This window comes from Choloepus didactylus, chromosome 3, assembly GCF_015220235.1.
Source record: "Choloepus didactylus isolate mChoDid1 chromosome 3, mChoDid1.pri, whole genome shotgun sequence".
NCBI classification, from domain to species: domain Eukaryota; kingdom Metazoa; phylum Chordata; class Mammalia; order Pilosa; family Megalonychidae; genus Choloepus; species Choloepus didactylus.
In genome coordinates this window covers 140,107,911-140,133,485 of record NC_051309.1, presented here as the reverse complement: position 1 = coordinate 140,133,485, position 25,575 = coordinate 140,107,911, and the positions used below count along the sequence as shown (strand labels likewise).

General features: G+C 39.1%; 2 protein-coding genes across 9 annotated transcripts in view; one reads left to right on the top strand and one right to left on the bottom strand.

The window, feature by feature from the left end:
* ABHD18 (abhydrolase domain containing 18) overlaps window positions 1-6,658 on the bottom strand; it is a 99,720-nt gene extending 93,062 nt beyond the window's left edge. Inside the window, exons 1-3 of one of the 7 annotated variants that reach the window (XM_037830634.1) lie at window positions 6,387-6,658; window positions 1,654-1,752; window positions 1,412-1,488 (exon numbers count right to left, since the gene is read on the bottom strand). Coding sequence is in view for 1 of the 7 variants with exons in the window: in XM_037830628.1 (XP_037686556.1) it covers window positions 1,654-1,844 (191 nt within the window). In the remaining 6 variants the exon portion in view is untranslated. Of the gene's footprint in view, window positions 1-1,411; window positions 1,489-1,653; window positions 3,595-5,575; window positions 5,714-6,386 lie in introns of those variants that run through there. The other 6 variants (XM_037830629.1, XM_037830633.1, XM_037830631.1 and 3 more) reach the window with 6 other exon arrangements.
* The window catches only part of MFSD8 (major facilitator superfamily domain containing 8), a 78,763-nt gene continuing 59,687 nt past the window's right edge, over window positions 6,500-25,575 (top strand). For both annotated transcript variants that reach the window (XM_037830626.1, XM_037830625.1), the window contains exon 1: window positions 6,500-6,923. In XM_037830626.1, coding sequence (XP_037686554.1) covers window positions 6,859-6,923 — 65 coding nt within the window. In that variant the 5' untranslated portion in view covers window positions 6,500-6,858. The remainder of the gene's footprint in view (window positions 6,924-25,575) is intronic.

Sequence of the window (25,575 nt, the reverse complement as noted above, 5' to 3'; positions counted from 1 at the left end):
AACTCAGAAATGCATAAAATATATGTATAGTATTGTATAGTATCAACATATTTTATCTTTTATACCATAAACACAATTTCCCTTTTAAAGTGAAAATAGGGAAAAGGTTAAAGTTTGCGAAAAGAACTCAATAGCCAGACTAGAATTGTAGAGATATCTTAACAAGTTTAGTAACTCATAAAATGTGTATTTTTTCCAAATTTTTTTCCAAGGCAAAAAGCACCTTTCCTTCTCTTTGCAAATTGGTCCTCCTTTGGCCAGTGGTCTCCTTCAGAGCTTAGCCCTCCTATCAATCAGAGCAGTCTGTGGCAAATGGGAAGTGCAGGGTCCTCTGTTTTATCTGAGCCTGCATTTAGTCGCAGCCTTGAAGCCTGTTTCTTCTCCTGGGCCCATGCTCTCTAGAGGACCATGGATTCCAGTCTACAGGAATTTGAGTCCAGAGGAGTTTGAGTGAAAGCCTCCTCTACTCCCTTTGGAACAGACTCCTCACCACCACCTACCCACTCCTGTTTTTTTCCTAGTGTCATGATACAGATAGTCCTTTGCCCAGGGTGTTTCAACTTGATTGTTTCTCACACTGTCCCAGCTGTCCCCAAGTGGCTTCTTTTCCCTCAAGGCAAACTCTGGGAGGGCCAAAAAAAATTTACACAGATTTTCCAGATTACCGGGGGTGAGGGGTGGGGGTGGGGGGTGTGGCGGCAGCTAACCCCCACAATGTGGAAAGGATAACTGTAATTCAAAATATAATAATAATAATAACTGAGTGCAATTTTTTTTGTAATTCAGGTTTATGGAGGAAAATTATTTTTCTTGGGATTACATTTTGCTTACATGGGTTCAAAGTGTCCCCTATCAAGTAATGTGCAAGTGTTCATCTGTAAAATCTATTCTAAGCTTGCAAGAGACAAAACAGACAGTTTGGTTCATGCACTGTAGTCTGCTGACTCTAGGGCTAGAAAATCAAATCATCAGTGTATCACAAATATCATAATGTCACAAATGCAAAGCTACAACTGTAAAACACTATACTTAAAAGTTGTAAGCTATCCATAGCCTATAAAATGCACATAAACATAATGTGAATATTGATTTTAAGAGACATCAATATGTCACAGGGTAGACCTGAAATTAGTATCCTACCTAAAATAAATACTTGTTATTTAAATAGCCAGGCTTTTTAAGAATTTAGAATGTGCAGTTAATTTAGATAGCTTCTTTACAAAATTTTGGAGGAAATAAATTGATGCTTTTTTTTCCTTTGAAAACTTTCTCAGTAAGTGGAAGTAGTTCATTATTTTATTGACCTTAGAAAAGAATTCCAGTATTATTCTCTTCAAAACAGGCCAGTGCATAATTTAAATATTGGAAGGCTTCACTAACACCTTTAAATATAAAAATGTGAAGAACAAACCTGTTGAATCTAATTTGTTTTCCCTCATCTTCTTAGTTCTTTTTTTCTTGGTATTTAGGATAGGTTTCCAAGAACTCCTGAAGAGGAAGAGTAGAAGCTGGGTATATTAGTTATCCATTGCTGTGGTGAGAAATTACTAAATACTTAGTGGCTTCAAATAACACACATTTATTATCTCACAATTTCTGTGGGTCTGAAGGCCAGGCACAGTCTAGCTTGGTTTTGGGCTTGCAGGATCTCACCTGGTATTAATCAAGATGTTGGCTGCATTCTCTTCTGGAGCACTGAATAGAGAAGAACCAGCTTCCAAGATCACTGAAGTTGTTAGCAGAATCCATTTCCTTGCAGGAGGAAGAGTGAGAGTTTCAATTTTTGGCTGGCTGTTAGCTAGAAGCCAGCACCAGCTCCTGGAGGTTACCCAGCTCCCTGCCATATGGCTCTCTTTATAGACCACAACATGACAGCTTTACTTCTTCAGGGCCAGCAGGATAGCAAGACAGTTTTATATAACTTAATGTAATCATGGGAATGACATCTAATCACCTTTGCCATATTCTACAGGTTAGAAGGCAAGTCACAGATCCTGCCAACACTCAAGAGGAAAGGACCACACAAAGACATGAATACCAGGAGGTGGGGATCAGGGGGGATACCTGAGAGACTATCCGCCACACTGGGAGAAACCAGTTGTGCTTCTCGGCTCTGAGTGGAATGTCTGGGCTGACCCTCTCAGGGATTTCAATACCAGAAATGACAATTACCTTCTCCCCATTATCCCCTCCAAAAGGGGGAAAAAGTCCATAGACCTGAACAAACATGTTTATAAGCAAATGAGCCCTTAAAATTTGTCTAAATCATGTTTATATATTTCCATTCACTTAAAACTCTTGCCTCTTAGTATTCTCTTCTTTAATCATTGAATAAATGGTAAAAGGCAAACTGGCTTCTGAAATGCTGTCTTCATTATACATATTTTTAACTTTAGTGCAATTATTAAAATAAGGAAGTATTTGTAGAATCTTAAAGGAGCCAACCACAAATATATACATATAGATATATGTTAAAATTTCTTGACTAGTTTTTTTCTTAAAGGGTTTATCCTTTACTCAGTTACCAAAACTCTAAACTAATGATTTATATATTCCAAACACAAGGTTAACTCTGTTAACAGTGTCCTATTCAGGGAGTTCTATAGCATAAGTAGAGATAATTGTGAGTGATGGAGAATGATTTTAACTTTTTACTCACTGGGTCTTTCTGGAATGTTAAAATATATAGCACACATTTTTTGTGTGTATTTATTTAACTGCAGTCGAACAGTGACATGTCATTACAATGCAGGACTTCTTTGTCCTTAGCAAGTATTATAGGTCATTTATTTTCTCTATGGTGGAAGTAAAAAGACCAGGGGCAATGTCTTCTTTTGTAACCTTCATGGCATCAATAGCAATAAGCAGATTCTGTGTTAATTTAAAGAAAAATCCAGACACTCATACTGTACAGAAAGAAGAAAAGTACTAAACTGCTCAGGAGACATTCCATTTTTTTAAAAGGCAATATTCTTCTAGGTAGTAATAGACAGAAACAAAGTAAGACAAAATATACAGAAGTATGAAGTTGCAAGGGCAACAGGAAAGGTCCTGAGAACATGAACTTTTCAAATATTTTGTAAAGTACTATATTATGTGGTTAAATTGTTTAGTCATTCCTAATTTTCAACCATACACTAGAAAAGCTTCCCAAATAACTTTACTTCTATGTATTACAGGTCACAAAAGTCAGTACTCCAAATCTAGAGCCAGAACACTCCTTGCTATATTTATCTGCCAGTAAACCACTGCCTACCGTGAACAATTGATTGTACTCTTTGTATGACTGCACGGTATGTGAATATATTTCAATAAAATTGATTAAAAAAAATAACAACACCGCCTAGTACACAACAGAAAGCAAATCAAATACAACAGAGTTTACTGTAAATTTGGTTCCAACGAACTTCTGTAAGTTTGGGGAAAAATCTTAATTCCCATTTCATTCCCAAGAACAATATAAAAGACCACATTTTCCTGGGACACTCCAAACATATAGGTTTTCTAGGCAAGGCTAGCTGAGTTGGGAGTATCCAATGCCACTAAGGACAGATAATAATCCAAACTCAAGGTAAAGACAAAGTTGGTATGAACAACTCACGTTTCCCATAAGAGAAGAGAATCTGGAGCCATGCCATATGTTTAAAGCCCCCAGATAAGCCTGGACTGACAACAACAAACTTCTGCAGAAATAAGATCCACTTTTGAAGTATGTATCAAGTCAAAAATGACACGATTGCCATCTATGTTTTTAAATAGCTAATGTAAAAGGGAAAAACAAAGTGAAACAAAAATAGAAGTTTCAGTATCTGCCAAGGAATGAGAAGCCTTTCGTAGAAATGAGATCTATTGCTAAAGCGGCCCTTAATATCTATTATGCCATCTCGTACTTTATCTCCTATTATCCCGGTATCTAAGTAAATAATTCAACCCTAATTTTTTTCTGGATGTGCATCCTCAAAGACATAACAAAATAAAAAAATACCACCATGTACAAGAATTTTACTCCATAAAAAAGCAGACTTAATTTTTTATCTTGTAACTTCACTTTTAAATTACCTGTTTTCAATGCAAGTTTAAGTAGCTGAGACAGGGTTTAGATGCCTCAGATACTCATTGTTAAAGCCTACTACCGTAGCTCAATAAATTTAATTCCTTTTAATCTTACACTGGAGAAGAGCAGGCAAACAGGAAGTTAACTTGTTAATTTGTTTTTTGGGGGTGGGTTAAACAACTATTCTGAGCAGTCATCTAAGGAAATCCAACAGGTGGACTGTTGCTTATCCTTACGTGAAACATTCAGCAAAGAATCTCTCCGAACTCAGCTCCTCTTTTCTATGGGATTTGAAATTTTTTTTAAATGTTTATGCTGGGCGCTACGTGTGTGTGCCAAGAAATTTTTTTTTTCATTTTTTTTTAACTGATACAATCCACACAGTTTATTTCAATTTCACCAGTTTATTATTATTATTTCACCAGTTTTTTTGTTTTTTGGTTCTCGAGGATTTAAATAATCCCCTCACCCGCACCCTAGGGGGAGGGAGCTGAGGCCGCAGTAGGGGGCTTACAGGCGACGCAGTGGGGCCCGGGGGAGGGGGCGGCGCCACAGGAAGCTGAAGGTTTGAATCCCAGACCCTGCCTGGACCCCGGTAAATCGCAGGTCAGCATAAACCCAACTCCAACCAGGCACGTGCAGACCCCACTGTGCGGGGTTCAAAGGACAGGGGGAAGGGCGATGGATTCATTCTGTGTGCTTTGTGGTCTGAAGTCATCACTTGGAGGCAGCGATGGAAAATAGCAGTGTCAGAAGACCCAGGTGTCTCCACTAGCTACATGACCTTGAGTAAGCCAATTTAATCTACAAAAGGGGAATAATACCTGGCCTAATACATAACAGCACATTATTTCATTTACATAAAAATGGAAACACCTGTTTTGATATTTTTGAAGAGCTATAGTTAGAGATTCTTCTTGCCATTCTTTTCACGGGAAACACAGGCTATTCTGTCAGGAGTTCTGTGTTTCTAGGATTCTAGCTCCGTTATTTGTTAGCGGTGTGATCCCAGGCAAATTAGTTAACCTTCCAGCACTTCAATTTGCTTATAAACTTGAGACAATCCCCACTTCACGGGATTGTTGTAGGGACGAAATGAAGCACTTCAATAAGCATCAACTCAACATATATTTATCTAGCAACTACTCTGCTGGCTTCCATACTGGTTAAATGCTCCTTTGCCCACTATATATTTGACATTATTCTGTGCTAAACTTCAGGAGTTAAAAGAGATGACACAGTAAAGCTTTGTGCAGTTATGGCAGTAAATTCCTAATTTTCTACCCATGTATTTCCTTGGAACCAATCATAGGAATCTGATATGTTTTTGTGAACCATTAAAAATGAATTTGCAAGACTGAATCCAAGTACAAATGTCAGGTTTGGATTCAGAAGATAATTCTAAGCTAATAGAAAGCAGACTTCAAGTTTAGCTGTTCATCAGTGGAATGTGCCTGATAGGATACACACAAGAAGTCATAGAAGAGACAAAAATCAGACGTGAAAGCATATTGTACCAACCTATGTAACACCAGCACAGGACCTGGCATAGACAAATATTGGTTGAAAAGACTTAAGTCTTGAGTCTAGGTCCCAACTCTGCCACTTCCACATGGAACGAGTCTGGGTAAGTTATTGACTTTTCTGGACCTTAGTTCTCTGTAAAATAGAAATGTGTCTGCTTTACCTATCTCATAGGACAGTTGTGATGAAATGAAATCACATAAGAACGGACTGAATGCTAATAAAACAGCAATTATGAGACACATAATGACAACTGCTACCAACCAGCCAACAAGCCTACTTGTTGTAGGGCAGGATGTTAATATGGAACCACCAGAAAAGAAACCACTGAGATCAACTAAGAAAAACCCATATTTCCTAAAAATGTCATCTTCCTTGACGAAAGGAGCTGCATATCTACCCCCAAGTTACAGCAGCCGGCTCTGCCGAGTGGCATCTTGCAAGGCTGAGGCCCAAGTCGGCACAGTGGGCGGTGGGGTGTGGGTCCGAAGTCCAGCAGGTTAGAGCGGCCGGACTCCACCTTCAGCCTTGGCCTCGACAAGACGGAACGGGTAAGGTGCCTTTGTAGTCTGTCGAGCGAAAGAGCGCACAGCCACCTCCACCTCTGCCGGACTGCCCACTTCAACCCTTACCGACCGGAGCGCGTCCCGCACCCGGCCTCACCTAGCTCCTAGGCCTTACCTCGTGCCCCCAGTCACGTTCCGCGCCCCGGACCTCCGGCCTCTTCCAGCGCCCCCAGCTCCTACCTCCCGGCATGTACGCAGAGCGCCGAATGGCGCGGGGTTCCCGACTTGGTTCGGCTACTTACTCACTGGCTGCCAGGCGGGTGCCTGCAGTCTAGCCGGCCAAGCCTCCCAGCGCCCCGGCTCCCGGGACTCACGGCACTCGCGTTCCCTATAAGCCCCACTCGCAGACGCCGCAGTCACTCCAGTAACCGAGACAGCTGAAGGCCGCAGACAGCAACACGGAGGGAAGAGGATAAGCCCGCGACCAGCGGCCGTTTGGACACGCCTCCTGGCCCTTCTCGGCACTCTCCCGCGCGGTACCGCCAAGCGCTGAAGCGCGGACCCAGGCAGGTCTTGACAGGACGCCCCGCCCCCAGACCCCTCCCCCCCGCGCTCCTCCTGGCCTCCCATGTGACCCCCACCGTGTGCTCCGCCCACGTCTGGCCGCTGGGCACGCACGCTCCGGTACAGACTGTTTTTAACAGCTTCAGGTCGCTCGGGTTTGGACGGGGCAGGAGGTATCGCGAGAGTTGGTCACACGGTGTGATTGTAGCTATGGCTGGCTCCGGAATCGAGGCTGAGAAAGAGCCGCTCTTAGGCGACAGCACACACGGAAGCAGGTGAGCGGACCCTGGGGGCAGGCCCCTCACACCTCCCGGGCTGTTAGGACTGGCCCCCTTCCGGGCGTCAACCGCACCCACCGGAACCCTCAGTGTTCGAGTGGTTCCGGGGCGGTGGGACCAGGCGGCCCGGGAACATGCACTCTCCATCCGGAGAAAGGACGTCGGTTCGCGCGGCGCAGCGAACCTGGGGCTCAGGTGAATAGTGTTAGAAACCCGAGCCGCCTCTGTGACTTTAACTGCAACAGCTTAGCAGCAGCCAAGCCAAGCGTTTTGCATATGACCCTTTACAGCTGATCACTTTCCATATTTCATGAAAGTTCCGAAATGATGGTTTTAAACGATATTTGAGATGCCGGTCTCTTGATAATCGCTTGATACTTTCCTAGCGAATGAACCTGTCGTATGAGCTCATCTTTGTCTAACGTGAAATGTACAAATAAAGACAGGTTTTAAGCATTTAAGGGGTAACATATCAGTACTTTGACCCTTTAAATGTGATTTACTAAATAGAATATACAGAATGAAATTTTATCTTTACTTGATTACTCAAGGTCATTAAAATGAATATCAATATTGAAATATGTTGTAAGACAGTGATGTCCTCAGGACCTATTGATGGGTTTGGGACAATTTGCTTCTCTACTAATTCATTTCCCACTGCTGTAATTTTCAAGTTCTGTGTCTGTGCTTTAGTTTTTTTGCCTAAGTGTTTCTGGCATACTATCCCTTATCATGGTTTTGTTATTTTGTTGTTATTGTCAGCAACCCGTGAACTCCCAACTTCGTCTTAGGGCTTGTAGCCGACTCTGTGCTTGAAAATCATATCTCTGTGCTGTTAATAGAATTGTGTCGTCTCAGAACGGGAGGCTTCTGAGAACTAGAGAGCTCTCCTATGAGTCAAGTGCATGAACTCACCCTAACAGAGTGGTGGACCTTATGATTCACATGGCTGCCAAAGACTAAGAGCCCCCTAGACCACCAGCCCAAGCAGTAGCACAAGAAGAAGAGAGAGGCAGTCAGCTGCTAGGCAATACTTGCCCGAACACAATCCCCAAACACTGAGAATCACCCATCCTCCACAGATTCCATTCCAGATCACCTGAAGAACAGGAGGGGCTTAGAGACCCCTAACTTGTCCTGTACCATCAATAAACTATACTATATACAGCCAAAAACAAAACAAAACTGTTCTCTATCAGCCCAAACAGTATCTCTGTACAGATTAACTCCTCATTCCCTACCACCAACATGGCCCAAGCTAAACTGTATTCTAATTTTTCACCTTATGAATTTGCTTACTCTAATTATTTCATATCACAGAGATCATTCAGTATTTGTCCCTTTATGACTGGTTTATTTCACTCAATGTGCTATCTTCAAGGTTCGTGCATGTCATCACATGTATCAGAACTTCCTTCTTATTTTTTTTATTAAAAACAAACAATAAAAAAACATTTCAAACAAAACCAGAACAGAGGGATGAGAAAAACAAATAACCTAAAATAATTACATTGCTTCCAACTTGTTCCTACTCTAAGTTCCTTCTTACGACTGACATATTCCAATGCTTGTATATACCATATTTGTTTATCCATTCATCTGGTGATGGACACTGCATTGCTTCCATCTTTTGTCAATTGTGAATAATGTCACTATGAACATCAGTGTGCAAATACCTGAGTCCCTGCTTTCAAGTCTCTGGGCCTACACAACAGAGACTGCACCATTCTGCATTACCACCAGCAGTGAATGAGTGTTCCTGTTTCTCCACATGTCTCCAATTCTTGTCATTTTCTTTTTTTTTTAATAGTAGCCATTCTAATGGGTGTGAAATATCTCATCGTGGTTTTGACTTGCATTTCCTGAATAGCTAGTGATTTAGAACATCTTTTCATGTGCTTTTTAACCATTTGTATTTCTGCTTTGGAAAGTGTCTATTCAGGTCTTTTGCCCATTTTTAAATTAGTGTGCTTATCTTTTTGTTGAATTGCAGGCTTTCTTTATATATTCTGGACAGTAATCCCTTATCAGATGAGTGGTTTCCACATATTTTCTCCCATTGAGTAGGCTTCCTTTTTACTTTCTTGACGAAGTCCTTTGATGCACAAAAGAATTCAGTTTTGAGGCTGTCTCATTTATCTATTTCTTCTTTCATTGCTTGTTCTTTGGATGTAAGGTCTAAGAAATCACCTCCTACCACCAGATCTTGAAGTTGCTTCACTGCATTTTCTTCTCTGAGTTTTATGGTCCTAGCTTTTATATTTATGTCTTTTATCCATTTGGAGTTAATTTTTGTATAAGGTATGAGTTAGAGGTCTTTTGGATATGGATATCCTACTCTCCCAGCACCATTTGTTGAAGAGACTGTTCTGTCCCAGTTGAAAGCACTTGGTAGCTCTGTCAAAATCAATTGACCATACATGTGAGGATCTATTTCTGAACTCTCAATTTGATTCCATTAATCAATATGTCTGTCTTTATGCCAGTAACATGCTGCTTTGACCACTATTGCTTTGTGATTTAAGGCAGGAAATGTGAGTCCTCCCACTTTATTTTTCTTTCTCAAGATGTTTTTGGCTGTTGGGGGCCCCTTGCCTTTCCAAATAAAATTTATGACTGGCCTTTCCAGTACTGCAAAGTAGGCTGTTGGAATTTTGATTGGGATTGCATTCAATCTGTAAATCAGTTTGGGTAGAATTGGCATCTTAATCCATCTAATCCATGAATACTGAATGTCCTTCCATTTATTTAGGCCTTCTTTGATTTTTTTAGCAATGTTTTGTAATTTTCTGTGTACAGATCCTGTATATTCTTAATTTGATTTTTCAAAATTTGATTCTTTTGATTGCTGTTGTAAATTGATTTTTTTCCTTGATTTCCTCCTCAGATTGCTCATTACTAATGTATAGAAACATTACTGATTTTTGCATGTTGATCTTGTATCCCTCCACTTTGCTGAACACATTTATTAGCTCTAGTAGATTTCTTTTGTAGCTTTTTCAGGACTTTCTACATGTAGGTTCATGTCATTTGCAACTAGTGAAAGTTTACTTTTTCCTTTCTAATTTGGATGGCTTTTATTTCTTTTTCTTGCCTAATTGTTCTAGCTAGAACTTCAAGAACAATGTAGAGTAACAGAGTTCCAGGTCAGGCCCTTCTCCACCTCCCTTGGCCTGAGTGGCCTCAACTATGGCAGGTAGTGGTGGTGGCTGCGGGGGCAGCCATAGTGGCAAATCTGAATTTGGCGAGGGAGACCATGGTTGTTCTGCTTGAGATTTCAAGAACTTTTAATACTTGGTTAAATATGGAAACTATTTGTGTACAGCTTTGTGAACAAGAAATTAACCCAGAAGCTTTCTCATCGGTTATTAAGGAACTTCACAGGACCACTGAAGCACTAAAGGCTGCTGAAAATATGACAAGTTGACTTTCTGGAGAAATCCTGATGAGATATGTCAAGCTCTCCAAGAGAATTTGAAGATTGCATTGTAGTCAAGAATGTAGAATGAAATTACTTCATGCAGCAATATAGAAACATTTCCCTTTTTAAAAGAATTATAAACTGTAAATCAGTGGAAAATGGCTTAAGAGAGAACTATCAAATGTGTTTTCTTTACATCTTAGTCTTTTTTTTAAAGGCCCTAATGCTTTGGCCTTGCTGTGTTCATATTTATGTATTCCTTATTTATAACTCTGATAGCTTTAATTTTCTAAGCAGTCTGTCTATCTGTCTATCAAATGTGCACATCACTATGCTTGGTTGAAAGTCTTGTGGAACCTATCAGTAGTGATGCAGTAGTTATAACTTGTTAACATTTCCATTGTAAACTTTAATTTTGAATTGTTTCTGCATAATAACTGTGGATTTAAGTTGTGCTGGGCTGAAAGTTGACAGAATTTCAGCCACCATTTGTGAATTTTTATTTAGATTCTTTATGAATATTAGAATTTGTTTTTCGTTAAATAAGGGCATGGAAAGCATTTCTTGTAAGCTCTTTAATGAAGAATATTTAGTTTTATAAAGTTTGGCTAGCAGTTAATGTGAACCTGATCATTTTTAAACTTTTAGAACCTAAGATTTTAAAACTAATGATAGTGCTTAACTTAGTATTACTTGTAGTTTGATTCGTTTAAATCTAATGAGAATGTTTTACCTGTAAGTTTTATACCCTAGAAATGAAAGTCTAAAAAGTAATTTATAAAGTGAAATATAGCTAACATGTAAAATTCCTTTTTGATTTTATTACATGAAAGTAATTGGAGTGCTTAACTAGTAAATCTTGAATAAAAGTTAGGATACTGTTAACTGTCTTCCTGTAACAGAATCTCCATAGATTTTTCACAAGATTAATGTGAACATAATCTGATTTTATTGTTTCTTAACTTTTAGACTTTTTAAATGCAATTTTTTTTAAATCTTCATTTTATTGAGATATGTTCACATACCATTCAGTCATACAAAACAAATCGTACATTCGATTGTTCACAATACCATTACATAGTCATACATTCATCACCTAAATCAATCCCTGACACCTTCATTAGCACACACACAAAAATAACAAGAATAATAATTAAAGTGAAAAAGAGCAATTAAAGTAAGAAAGAACACTGGGTACCTTTGTCTGTTTGTTTGTTTGTTTCCTTCCCCTATTTTTCTACTCATCCATCCATAAACTAGACAAAGAGGAGTGTGGTTCTTATGGCTTTCCCAATCCCATTGTCACCCCTCATAAGCTACATTTTTATACAATTGTCTTGGAGATTCATGGGTTCTGGGTTGTAGTTTGATAGTTTCAGGTATCTACCACCAGCTACCCCAGTTCTTTAGAACCTAAAAAGGGTTGTCTAAATTGTACGTAAGAGTGTCCACCAGAGTGACCTCTCGGCTCCTTTTGGAATCTCTCTGCCACTGAAGCTTATTTCATTTCCTTTCACATCCCCCTTTTGGTGAACAAGATGTTCTCCATCCCACGATGCCGGGTCTATATTCCTCCCCGGCAGTCATATTCCATGTTGCCAGGGAGATTCACTCCCTTGGGTGTCTGATCCCACCCTGTATATTCTTAATTTGATTTCACCTTTCAAGTTGGCTTAGGTAGAGAGAGAGGGCCACATCTGAGCAACAAAGAGGCATTCCAGAGGAGGCTCTTAGACACAATTATAGGGAGGCCTAGCCTCTCCTTTGCAGCAACAGTCTTCCCAAGGGTAAATCCTGTGGTAGAGGGCTCAGCTCATCAAACCCCCAGTCCCCTATGTCTGTGGTCATGTTAGCAGTCGTCGAGGTGGGGTAGGCCAATACCCCTGCATTCTCCACAGGCTCCTCAAGGGGGCCCTACATATTTTTTTCCTTGTTTTTTTTAACTTTTTTTTTTTAAATCAACTGTATGAAAAATAAAAAAATAAAAAAATAATTAAAAAAATACAATAAAAGAACATTTCAAAGAGACCATAACAAAGGAGTAAGAAAAAGACAACTAACCTAAGACAACTACTATAGTTCCAACATGTTCCTACTCTACCCCAAGAAAGTTATCTAATATAGCAGCATTTCTGTGAACTTGTTCCTACTATACCCATCAGAAATTAACAGACCATAGTCATTCCTGGGCATTCCCAGAACGTTAAATTTACCCATGATAGCTTATCTGTTCTTGTTGGATTATTGTTCCTCCTTCCTTAATTGCTCTCTATTGTTAGTTCCCCTACATTCTACATTATAAACCGTTTGTTTTACATATTTCAAAGTTCATATTAGTGGTAGCATATAATATGTCTCTTTTTGTGCCTGGCTCATTTCGCTCAGCATTATGTCTTCAAGTTTCATCCATGTTGTCATATGTTTCACAATATCGTTCTTTCTTACAGCCGTGTAGTAGTCCATCATGTGTATATACCACATTTTATTTATCCACTCATCTGTTGAAGGACATTTGGGTTGTTTCCATTTCTTGTCGATTGTGAATAATGCTGCTATGAACATTGGCATGCAGATATCTGTTCTTGTCACTGCTTTCAGATCTTCCGGGTATATACTGAGAAGTGCAATCACTGGATACAAGGGTAACTCTATATCTAGTTTTCTAAGGAACTGCCAGACTGACTTCTAGAGTGGCTGAACCATTATACAGTCCCACCAACAATGAATAAGAGTTCCAATTTCTCCACATCCTCTCTAGCATTTGTAGTTTTCTGTTTGTTTAATGGCAGTCATTCTAATTGGTGTGAGATGGTATCTCATTGTGGTCTTAATTTGCATCTCTAATAGCTTGTGAAGCTGAACATTTATTCATGTGTTTCTTGCCCAATTGTATTTCCTCTTCAGAGAACTGTTTTCATATCTTCTGCCCATTTTATAATTGGGCTGTCTGTACTATCCTCACTGAGTTGTAGGATTTCTTTTATATATGCAAGATATCAGTCTTTTATCAGATACATGGTTTCCAAAAATTTTTTCCCATTGAGTTGGCTGCCTCTTTACCTTTTTGACAAATTCCTTTGAGGTACAGAAACTTCTAAGCTTGAGGAGTTCCCATTTATCTATTTTTTCTTTTGTTGCTTGTGCTTTGAGTGTCAAGTTTAGGAAGTGGTCACCTAGTACCAGGTCTTGAAGATGTTTCCTGACATTATCTTCTAGGAGTTTTATGGTACTGTCTTTTATATTGAGATCTTTGATCCATTTTGAGTTAATTCTTGTGTAGGGTGTGAGGTAGGGGTCTTCTTTCATTCTTTTGGTTAGGGATATCCAACTCTCCCAGCCCCATTTGTTGAAAAGACCATTATGACCCAGTTCAGTGACTTTGGGGGCCTTAGCAAAGATCAGTCGGTCATAGATCTGGGGGTCTATCTCCGAATTCTCAGTTCAATTCCATTGATCTATATGTCTGTCTTTGTGCCAGTACCATGCTGTTTTGACAACTGTGGCTTTATAATAAGCTTCAGAGTCAGGGAGTGTAAGTCGTCCCACTTCGTTTTTCTTTTTTAGAGTGTCTTTAGCAATTCGAGGCATCTTCCCTTTCCAAATAAATTTGATAACTAGCTTTTCCAAGTCTGCAAAGTAGGTTGTTGGAATTTTGATTGGGATTGCATTGAATCTGTAGATGAGTTTGGGTAGAATTGACATCTTAATGACATTTAGCCTTCCTATCCATGAACATGGAATATTTTTCCATCTTTTAAGGTCCCCTTCTATTTCTTTTAGTAGAGTTATGTAGTTTTCTTTGTGCAGGTCTTTTTTTTTTTTTTTTTTTTTAATCATCATTTTATTGAGATATATTCACATACCACGCAGTCATACAAAACAAATTGTACTTTCGATTGTTTACAGTACCATTACATAGTTGTACATTCATCACCTAAATCAATACCTGACACCTTCATTAGCACACACACAAAAATAACAAGAATAACAATTAGAGTGAAAAAGAGCAACCGAAGCAAAAAAGAACACTAGGTACCTTTGTCTGTTTGTTTGCTTCCCCTACTTTTCTACACATCCATCCATAAACTAGACAAAGTGGAGTTTGGTCCTTATGGCATTCCCAATCCCACTGTCACCCCTCATAAGCTACATTTTTATACAACTGTCTTCGAGATTCATGGGTTCTGGGTTGTAGTTTAATAGTTTCAGGTATCCACCACCAGCTACCCCAATTCTTTAGAACCTAAAAAAGGTTGTCTAAAGTGTGCGTAAGAGTGCCCACCAGAGTGATCTCTCGGCTCGTTTTGGAATCTCTCTGCCACTGAAGCTTATTTCATTTCCTTTCACATCCCCCTTTTGGTCAAGAAGATGTTCTCCATCCCATGATGCCGGGTCTACATTCCTCCCCGGGAGTCATATTCCACGTTGCCAGGGAGATTCACTTCTCTGGGTGTCTGATCCCACGTAGGGCGGAGGGCAGTGATTTCACCTTTCAAGTTGGCTTAGCCAGAGAGAGAGGGCCACATCTGAGCAACAAAGAGGCATTCAGGAGGAGACTCTTAGGCACAAATATAGGGAGGCCTAGCCTCTCCTTTGTGCAGGTCTTTTACATCTTTGTTTAAGTTTATTCCTAGGTACTTGATTTTTTTAGTTGCTATTGAAAATGGTATCTTTTTCTTGAGTGTCTCTTCAGTTTGTTCATTTCTAGCATATAGAAACATTACTGACTTATATGCATTAATCTTTTATCCCACTACTTTGCTAAATTTGTTTATTAGCTCTAGTAGCAGTATCGTGGATTTCTCAGGGTTTTCCAGATATAAGATCATATCATCTGCAAACAATGACAGTTTTACTTCTTCTTTTCCAATTTGGATGCCTTTTATTTCTTTGTCTTGCCAGATTGCCCTGGCTAGCACTTCCAGCACAATGTTGAATAACAGTGGTGATAGCGGGCATCCTTGTCTTGTTCCTGATCTTAGAGGGAAGGCTTTCAGTCTCTCACCATTGAGTACTATGCTGGCTGTGGGTTTTTCATATGTGCTCTTTATCATATTGAGGAAGTTTCCTTCAGTTCCTACCTTTTGAAGTGTTTTTATCAAAAACAGATGTTGGATTTTGTCAAATGCTTTTTCAGCATCTATTGAGATGATCATTTGATTTTTCCCTTTTGAATTGTTAATGTGTTATAATACATTGATTGATTTTCTTATGTTGAACCATCCTTGCATGCCTGGAATGAACCCCACTTGGTCATGGTGTATGATTTTTTTAATGTGTCTTTGGATTCTATTTGCAAGTATTTTGTTGAGGATTTTTGCATCTATATTCATTAGGGAAATTGGCTGGTAGTTTTCCTTTTTTGTAGCATCTTTGCCTGGTTTTGGTATCATATTGATGTTAGCTTCATAAAATGTGTTAGGTAGTGTTCCATTTTCTTCAGTGTTTTGAAAGAGTTTGAGTAAGATTGGTGTCAGTTCTTTCTGGAAAGTTTGGTAGCATTCCCCTGTGAAGCCATCTGGCCCTGGGCATTTATTTGTGGGAAGATTTTTGATGACTGATTGGATCTCTTTGCTTATGATGGGTTGGTTGAGGTCTTCTATTTCTCTCTGGTCAGTCTGGGTTGTTCATATGTTTCCAGGAAATTGTCCATTTCCTCTGCAATATCCAGTTTGTTGCCATACAGTTGTTCATAGTATTTTCTTATAATTTTTTAAATTTCTTCGGGATCTGCAGTTATGTCACCTTTTTCATTCATTATTTTGTTAAATGTGTCTTCTCTCTTTTTTATTTTGTCAGCCTAGCTAGCGGCTTGTCAATCTTGTTGATCTTCTCAAAGAATGAACTTTTGGTGATATTTATCCTCTTTATTGCTTTTTTTTGTTCTGTATGTCATTTATTTCTGCTTTAATCCTTGTTATGTCTTTTCTTCTACTTGGTTTAGGATTGGTTTGTTGTTCACTTTCTAGCTTCTTCAGTTGATCCATTAGTTCTTTGATTTTGGCTCTTTCTTCCTTTTTAATATATGCATTTAGTGCTATGAATTTCCCCCTCAGTACCGCTTTTGCTGCATCCCGTAGGTTTTGGTATGTTGTGTTCTCATTTTCATTCGTCTCTATATATTTAGCAATTTCTCTTGCTATTTCTTCTTTAACCCACTGATTGTTTAGGAGTATGTTGTTTAACCTCCAGGTATTTGTGAATTTTCGAAGTCTCTGATGGTTATTGACTTCTAATTGTGTTCAATTGTGGTCAGAGAATGTGCTTTGAATAATTTCAATCTTTTTAAATTTATTGAGCCTTCTTTTATGTCCCAGCATATGGTCTATTCTGGAGAAAGTTCTGTGAGCACTAGAGAAGTATGTGTATCCTGGTGATTTGGGATGTAATGTTCTATATATGTCTGTTAAAACTGGTTCATTTATCAGATTGTTTGGGTTTTCAGTTTCCTTATTGGTCTTCTGTCTGGTTGATCTATCTATAGGAGAGAGTGATGTGTTGAAGTCTCCCACAGTTATTGTGGAAACATCAATTGCTTCCTGTAGTTTTGCCAGTGTTTCTCTCATGTATTTTGTGGCACCTTGATTGGGTGCATAAACATTTATGATTGTTATTTCTTCTTGTTGAATTGCCCCTTTTATTAGTATGTAGTGGCCTTCTTTGTCTCTCAAAACATCCCTGCATTTAAAGTCTTATTTTATCTGAGATTAATATTACTACTCCTGCTTTCTTTTGGCTGTAGCTTCCATGAAATATTTTTTTCCATCCTTTCACTTTCAATTTCTTTGTGTCCCTGTGTCTAAGATGAGTCTCTTGTATGCAACATATTGATGGTTCATTCTTTTTAATCCATTCTGCGAATGTATATCTTTTAATTGGGGAGTTTAATCCATTTACATTCAACGTTATAACCGTGAAGGCATTTCTTGAATCAGCCATCTTATCCTTTGGTTTATGTTTGTCATATATATTTTTCCCCTCTGTCTATTAATGTCCTTTATTTATTTTTTTTTTTAATCATCATTTTATTGAGATATATTCACATACCACGCAGTCATACAAAACAAATTGTACTTTCGATTGTTTACAGTACCATTACATAGTTGTACATTCATCACCTAAATCAATCCCTGACACCTTCATTAGCACACACACAAAAATAACAAGAATAATAATTAGAGTGAAAAAGAGCAATTGAAGTAAAAAAGAACACTAGGTACCTTTGTCTGTTTGTTTGCTTCCCCTACTTTTCTACACATCGATCCATAAACTAGACAAAGTGGAGTTTGGTCCTTATGGCATTCCCAATCCCACTGTCACCTCTCATAAGCTACATTTTTATACAACTGTCTTCGAGATTCATGGGTTCTGGGTTGTAGTTTAATAGTTTCAGGTATCCACCACCAGCTACCCCAATTCTTTAGAACCTAAAAAAGGTTGTCTAAAGTGTGCATAAGAGTGCCCATCAGAGTGATCTCTCGGCTCGTTTTGGAATCTCTCTGCCACTGAAGCTTATTTCATTTCCTTTCACATCCCCCTTTTGGTCAAGAAGATGTTCTCCATCCCACGATGCCGGGTCTACATTCCTCCCCGGGAGTCATATTCCACGTTGCCAGGGAGATTCACTCCCCTGGGTGTCTGATCCCACGTAGGGGGGAGGGCAGTGATTTCACCTTTCAAGTTGGCTTAGCCAGAGAGAGAGGGCCACATCTGAGCAACAAAGAGGCATTCAGGAGGAGGCTCTTAGACACAATTATAGGGAGGCCTAGCCTCTCCTTTGCAGCAACAGTCTTCCCAAGGGTAAATCCTGTGGTAGAGGGCTCAGCTCATCAAACCCCCAGTCCCCTATGTCTGTGGTCATGTTAGCAGTCGTCGAGGTGGGGTAGGCCAATACCCCTGCATTCTCCACAGGCTCCTCAAGGGGGCACTACATCTTTTTTTTTTTTTTTTCCTTGTTTGTCTTTTTTCTTTTCTTTTTTTTTTTTTAACTTTCCCTTCTTTTTTCAAATCAACTGTATGAAAAAAAAAGTTAAAAAGAAAACAAACATACAATAAAAGAACATTTCAAAGAGACCATAGGAAGGGAGTAAGAAAAAGACAACTAACCTAAGATAACTGCTTAACTTCCAACATGTTCCTACTTTACCCCAAGAAAGTTACATAATATAGCAACATTTCAGTGAACTTGTTCCTACTACATCCATCAGAAATTAACAGACCATAGTCATTTCTGGGCATCCCCAGAACGTTAAATAGCTTATCTGTTCTTCTTGGATTATTGTTCCCCCTTCCTTAATTGCTCTCTACTGCTAGTTCCCCTACATTCTACATTATAAACCATTTGTTTTACATTTTTCAAAGTTCACATTAGTGGTAGCATATAATATTTCTCTTTTTGTGCCTGGCTTATTTCGCTCAGCATTATGTCTTCAAGGTTCATCCATGTTGTCATATGTTTCACGAGATCGTTCCTTCTTACTGCCGCGTAGTATTCCATCGTGTGTATATACCACATTTTATTTATCCACTCATCTGTTGAAGGACATTTGGGTTGTTTCCATCTCTTGGCAATTGTGAATAATGCTGCTATGAACATTGGCGTGCAGATATCTGTTCGTGTCACTGCTTTCCGATCTTCCGGGTATATACCGAGAAGTGCAATCGCTGGATCGAATGGTAGCTCTATATCTAGTTTTCTAAGGAACTGCCAGACTGACTTCCAGAGTGGCTGAACCATTATACAGTCCCACCAACAATGAATAAGAGTTCCAATTTCTCCACATCCCCTCCAGCATTTGTAGTTTCCTGTTTGTTTAATGGCAGCCATTCTAACCGGTGTTAGATGGTATCTCATTGTGGTCTTAATTTGCATCTCTCTAATAGCTAGTGAAGCTGAACATTTTTTCATGTGTTTCTTGGCCATTTGTATTTCCTCTTCAGAGAACTGTCTTTTCATATCTTTTGCCCATTTTATAATTGGGCTGTCTGTACTATTGTCATTGAGTTGTAGGATTTCTTTGTATATGCAAGATATCAGTCTTTTGTCAGATACATGGTTTCCAAAAATTTTTTCCCATTGAGTTGGCTGCCTCTTTACCTTTTTGAGAAATTCCTTTGAGGTGCAGAAACTTCTAAGCTTGAGGAGTTCCCATTTATCTATTTTCTCTTTTGTTGCTTGTGCTTTGGGTGTAAAGTCTAGGAAGTGGCCGCCTAATACAAGGTCTTGAAGATGTTTTCCTACATTATCTTCTAGGAGTTTTATGGTACTTTCTTTTATATTGAGATCTTTGGTCCATTTTGAGTTAATTTTTGTGTAGGGGGTGAGGTAGGGGTCCTCTTTCATTCTTTTGGATATGGATATCCAACTCTCCCAGCCCCATTTGTTGAAAAGACCATTATGGCTCAGTTCGGTGACTTTGGGGGCCTTATCAAAGATCAGTCGGCCATAGATCTGAGGGTCTATCTCTGAATTCTCAATTCGATTCCATTGATCTATATGTCTATCTTTGTGCCAGTACCATGCTGTTTTGGCAACTGTGGCTTTATAATAAGCTTCAAAGTCAGGGAGTGTAAGTCCTCCCACTTCGTTTTTCTTTTTTAGAGTGTCTTTAGCAATTCGAGGCATCTTCCCTTTCCAAATAAATTTGATAACTAGCTTTTCCAAGTCTGCAAAGTAGGTTGTTGGAATTTTGATTGGGATTGCATTGAATCTGTAGATGAGTTTGGGTAGAATTGACATCTTAATGACATTTAGCCTTCCTATCCATGAACATGGAATATTTTTCCATCTTTTAAGGTCCCCTTCTATTTCTTTTAGTAGACTTATGTAGTTTTCTTTGTATAGGTCTTTTACATCTTTGGTTAAGTTTATTCCTAGGTACTTGATTTTTTTAGTTGCTATTGAAAATGTTATCTTTTTCTTGAGTGTCTCTTCAGTTTGTTCATTTCTAGCATATAGAAACATTACTGACTTATGTGCATTAATCTTGTATCCTGCTACTTTGCTAAATTTGTTTATTAGCTCTAGTAGGTGTATCGTCGATTTCTCAGGGTTTTCTAGATATAAGATCATATCATCTGCAAACAATGACAGTTTTACTTCTTCTTTTCCAATTTGGATGCCTTTTATTTCTTTGTCTTGCCGGATTGCCCTGGCTAGCACTTCCAGCACAATGTTGAATAACAGTGGTGACAGCGGGCATCCTTGTCTTGTTCCTGATTTTAGAGGGAAGGCTTTCAGTCTCTCACCATTGAGTACTATGCTGGCTGTGGGTTTTTCATATATGCTCTTTATCATGTTGAGGAAGTTTCCTTCAATTCCTACCTTTTGAAGTGTTTTTATCAAAAAGGGATGTTGGATTTTGTCAAATGCTTTTTCAGCATCTATTGAGATGATCAATTGATTTTTCCCTTTCGAGTTTTTAATGTGTTGTAATACATTGATTGTTTTTCTTATGTTGAACCATCCTTGCATGCCTGGAATGAACCCCACTTGGTCATGGTGTATGATTTTTTTAATGTGTCTTTGGATTCGATTTGCAAGTATTTTGTTGAGGATTTTTGCATCTATATTCATTAGGGAGATTGGCCGGTAGTTTTCCTTTTTTGTGGCATCTTTGCCTGGTTTTGGTATTAGATTGATGTTAGCTTCATAAAATGAGTTAGGTAGTGTTCCATTTTTTTGAATGTTTTGAAAGAGTTTGAGTAAGATTGGTGTCAGTTCTTTCTGGAAAGTTTGGTAGAATTCCCCTGTGAAGCCATCTGGCCCTGGGCATTTATTTGTGGGAAGATTTTTGATGACTGATTGGATCTCTTTGCTTGTGATGGGTTGGTTGAGGTCTTCTATTTCTTCTCTGGTCAGTCTAGGTTGTTCATATGTTTCCAGGAAATTGTCCATTTCTTCTACATTATCCAGTTTGTTGCCATACAGTTGTTCATAATATCCTCTTATAATTTTTTAATTTCTTCAGGATCTGCAGTTATGTCACCTTTTTCATTCATTATTTTGTTTATATGGGTCTTCTCTCTTTTTGATTTTGTCAGTCTAGCTAGGGGCTTGTCAATCTTGTTGATCTTCTCAAAGAACCAACTTTTGGTGATATTTATCCTTTCTATTGTTTTTTTGTTCTCTATGTCATTTATTTCTGCTTTAATCCTTGTTATTTCTTTTCTTGTACTTGGTTTAGGATTGGTTTGCTGTTCATTTTCTAGCTTCTTCAGTTGATCCATTAGTTCTTTGATTTTGGCTCTTTCTTCCTTTTTAATATATGCGTTTAGTGCTATAAATTTCCCCCTTAGCACTGCTTTTGCTGCATCCCATAGGTTTTGGTATGTTGTGTTCTCATTTTCATTCGTCTCTATATATTTAGCAATTTCTCTTGCTATTTCTTCTTTAACCCACTGATTGTTTAGGAGTGTGTTGTTTAACCTCCAGGTATTTGTGAATTTTCTAAGTCTCTGATGGTTATTGACTTCTAATTGTATTCCATTGTGGTCAGAGAATGTGCTTTGAATAATTTCAATCTTTTTAAATTTATTGAGGCTTGTTTTATGTCCCAGCATATGATCTATTCTGGAGAAAGTTCCGTGAGCACTAGAAAAGTATGTGTATCCTGGTGATTTGGGATGTAATGTCCTGTAGATGTCTGTTAAATCTAATTCATTTATCATATTGTTTAGGTTTTCAATTTCCTTATTGGTCTTCTGTCTGGTTGATCTATCTATAGGAGAGAGTGATGTGTTGAAGTCTCCCACAATTATTGTGGAAACATCAATTGCTTCCTTTAGTTTTGCCAATGTTTCTCTCATGTATTTTGTGGCACCTTGATTGGGTGCATAGACATTTACGATTGTTATTTCTTCTTGCTGAATTGCCCCTTTTATTAGTATGTAGTGGCCTTCTTTGTCTCTCAAAACATCCCTGCATTTGAAGTCTATTTTATCTGAGATTAATATTGCTACACCTGCTTTCTTTTGGCTGTAGCTTGCATGAAATATTTTTTTCCATCCTTTCACTTTCAGTTTCTTTGTGTCCCTGTGTCTAAGATGAGTCTCTTGTATGCAGCATATTGATGGTTCATTTTTTTTGATCCATTCTGCGAATCTATATCTTTTAATTGGGGAGTTTAATCCATTTACATTCAACGTTAAAACCGTGAAGGCATTTCTTGAATCGGCCATCTTATCCTTTGGATTATGTTTGCCATATTTTTCCCTCTCTCTATTAATATCCTTTATTGTACCCATACCGAATCTCTTTAGTACTGAACCTTTCTCCAAGTCTCTCTGTCCTTTCTTTGTTTCTCTGTCTGTAGGGCTCCCTTTAGTATCTCCAGTAGGGCAGGTCTTTTGTTAGCAAATTCTCTCAGCATGTGTTAGTCTGTGAAAAATATAAGCTCTCCCTCAAATTTGAAGGAGAGCTTTGCTGGATAAAGTATTCTTGGTTGGAAATTTTTCTCACTCAGAATTTTAAATATATCGTGCCACTGCCTTCTTGCCTCCATGGTGGCTGCTTAGTAGTCACTACTTAGTCTTATTGTGTTTCCTTTGTATGTGGTGAATTGCTTTTCTCTTGCTGCTTTCAGAACTTGCTCCTTCTCTTCCGTGTTTGACAGTGTGATCAGAATATGTCTTGGAGTGGGTTTATTTGGATTTATTCTATTTGGAGTTTGCTGGGCATTTATGATTTGTGTGTTTATGGTGTTTAGAAGATTTGGGGAGTTTTCCCCAACAATTTCTTTGAATACTCTTCCTAGACCTTTACCCTTTTCTTCCCCTTCTGGAACACCAATGAGTCTTATATTTGGACATTTTATATTATCTATCATATCCCTGAGGTCCGTTTCAATTTTTTCGATTTTTTTCCCCATTCTTTCTTTTATGCTTTCATTTTCCATTCTGTCCTCTTCCAGGTCACTGATTTGTTGTTCAGCTTCCTCTAGTCTTGTACTATGAGTATCCAGAAACTTTTTAATTTGGTCAGCAGTTTCTTTAATTTCCATAAGATCGTCAATTTTTTTATTTACTCTTGCAATGTCTTCTTTATGCTCTTCTAGGGTCTTTTTGATATCCTTTGTATCCTGTAGTATGGTCTCATTGTTCATCTTTAGTTCTTTGAGTAGCTGCTCTAGGTGCTGTGTCTCTTCTGGTCTTTTGATTTGGGTGCTTGGGCTTGGGTTATCCATATCGTCTGGTTTTTTCATATGCTTTATAATTTTCTGTTGTTTTTGACCTTTTGGCATTTGATGAACTTGATAGGGTTCTTTTAGGGTTTGTAGAGCAATTGAAGTCCTTGTCTCTATCAGTTCTACAGCTTCATGGAGTACACTTTCTCTAACTACCCAGCAGGTGGCGTCCATGAGCCAACTGTTCTCCACAAGCTAGTTCTCCCCTGCATTGCCTTTGTGGTGAGTGGGGGAGTGAGTCTTGTGGGGTGCAATTGGTGTACCAAGCTTGTGTGTGTAGTTGGTGTTGCCCGCCCTGTATATGGGGCATGTGTCTGGGCGGTCAGGGAGGCGGGGTGGCTCTAACAGTCAAATCTCCCTGGTGTTCCTGGAGTTTTAAAGCTGCTGCAATAGTCTTATCCTTCAGTTCAATCTTGCCACGGTTTGTCTCTGCCACTGACCCACAGATTCTTGGTATTGGTGTATGGCTCCTGAGACTTGTGAGTGGGTCCCTTTTCCAGGCCGTGCACCCCCTGGTGCTCTGTTGAGGGATGACTGTGCTATATCACAGGTGAGTGCTATCCCCCCAGGGTGGTTCTGGGCTGCTAGGCTGTGTAGGGAGGCTGCCAGTCTGCTGAAATGATGGCTGCATGGGGCTTTAATTCACACTGCTCCACCTTCCCAACTCTGGGACAACCAGCTGAGGGTTCAGGGAAGGCTAATGTCCATGCCCAGTTTTGTGGTGTGTGCGTGTTATTTGAAACACTTCCGTCACACTGGGTTGTCTGGGGCAGCTCTGGGCTATGGGGCTGGGGACGGGCAGGAGTGTTTTCTGTCCATCAGGATGATGGCTGTTAGCGGACACCCCCCTTTTCTTGGGAAGTTGTGGTGGTTAGTGAATTTTCTCAGCCACTGGATTATTGCCTTTTGTCTCAGAGCTCTCTTAGTTCTGCTCTTGTCCTTACCTGCTCAAATTGCAAGTCTTTGAGGCTTTCTGTATTGGGCTTCTTAGAGTAATTGTTTTAGAAACAGAAAAAAAAAAAGATAAAAAAAAAAAGAAAAGCCCTCCTCGCAGATCTAATGGGTTATTGAAATGCTAAGAGACAAAGCAATTAGAGCCATTAAGGAAAGTTCCAAGGTGCAGAGAAATCAGTTTTTCTTCAGGATTTGCATATGAGCCTGAGGGCCTGAGCTCTGCCCTTCCCCTTTCTATGTTCACCAGAACTCCAAAAATCCTCCGCTTTTATTTTGGAGTTTTTCTTGCTGTTCTTTTTCTATGCCTGTCTCCTCTCTGCTGGGCTGGCCGCTCTCAGATTCTCTGGTGTCTGGTCTCAGTCTATCTATGATTGGAGTTCTGATCAGTAGAATGAGTTTCCGATAAGAGCCGCCACTGCAGTTCTCCCTCCTCATTCCCAGCACTGACAGCCCCTCCTCCCTCGGGACTGAGCCTGGCAGGGAGGGGCGTGGGTCCCCTGGCTGCAAAAACTTACAGATTTCGCTGATCTCAGCAGTTCGACGTGTTCATGAGTGTTGTATGAAGTATGCCAAAGTCAAATTGCTCTGCGGTGTCCAGTCCATGCAGTTCCTGGCTTTCTACCTACTTTTCTGGAGGAGTAGCTAAAACATACAGCTCACCAATCCACCATCTTCTAAATGCAATTTTATTAAGATATATTCACGTACCATACAGTCATCCAAAGTGTACAATCAGTTGTTCACAGTATCATCATATAGTTGTGCCTTCACCACCACCATCAATTTTTTGAACATTTTCATTGCTCCAAAAAATAAGAATTCAAATAAAAATGAAAGTGAAAATGAACACACAAAACATCTCATACTCCTTTTCCCCTGCTATTCATTTACTTTTTGTCCCCCTTTTTCTACTCATTTATCCATACACTGGATAAAGGGAGTGTGAGCCATAAGGTTTTCACAATCACACAGTCTCACCATATTTGGTTATACAATCATCTTCAAGAATCGAGGATACTGGATTGCAGTTCAACAGCGTCAGGTATTTCCTTTTAGCTATTCTACTACACTAAAAACTAAAAAGGAGTAT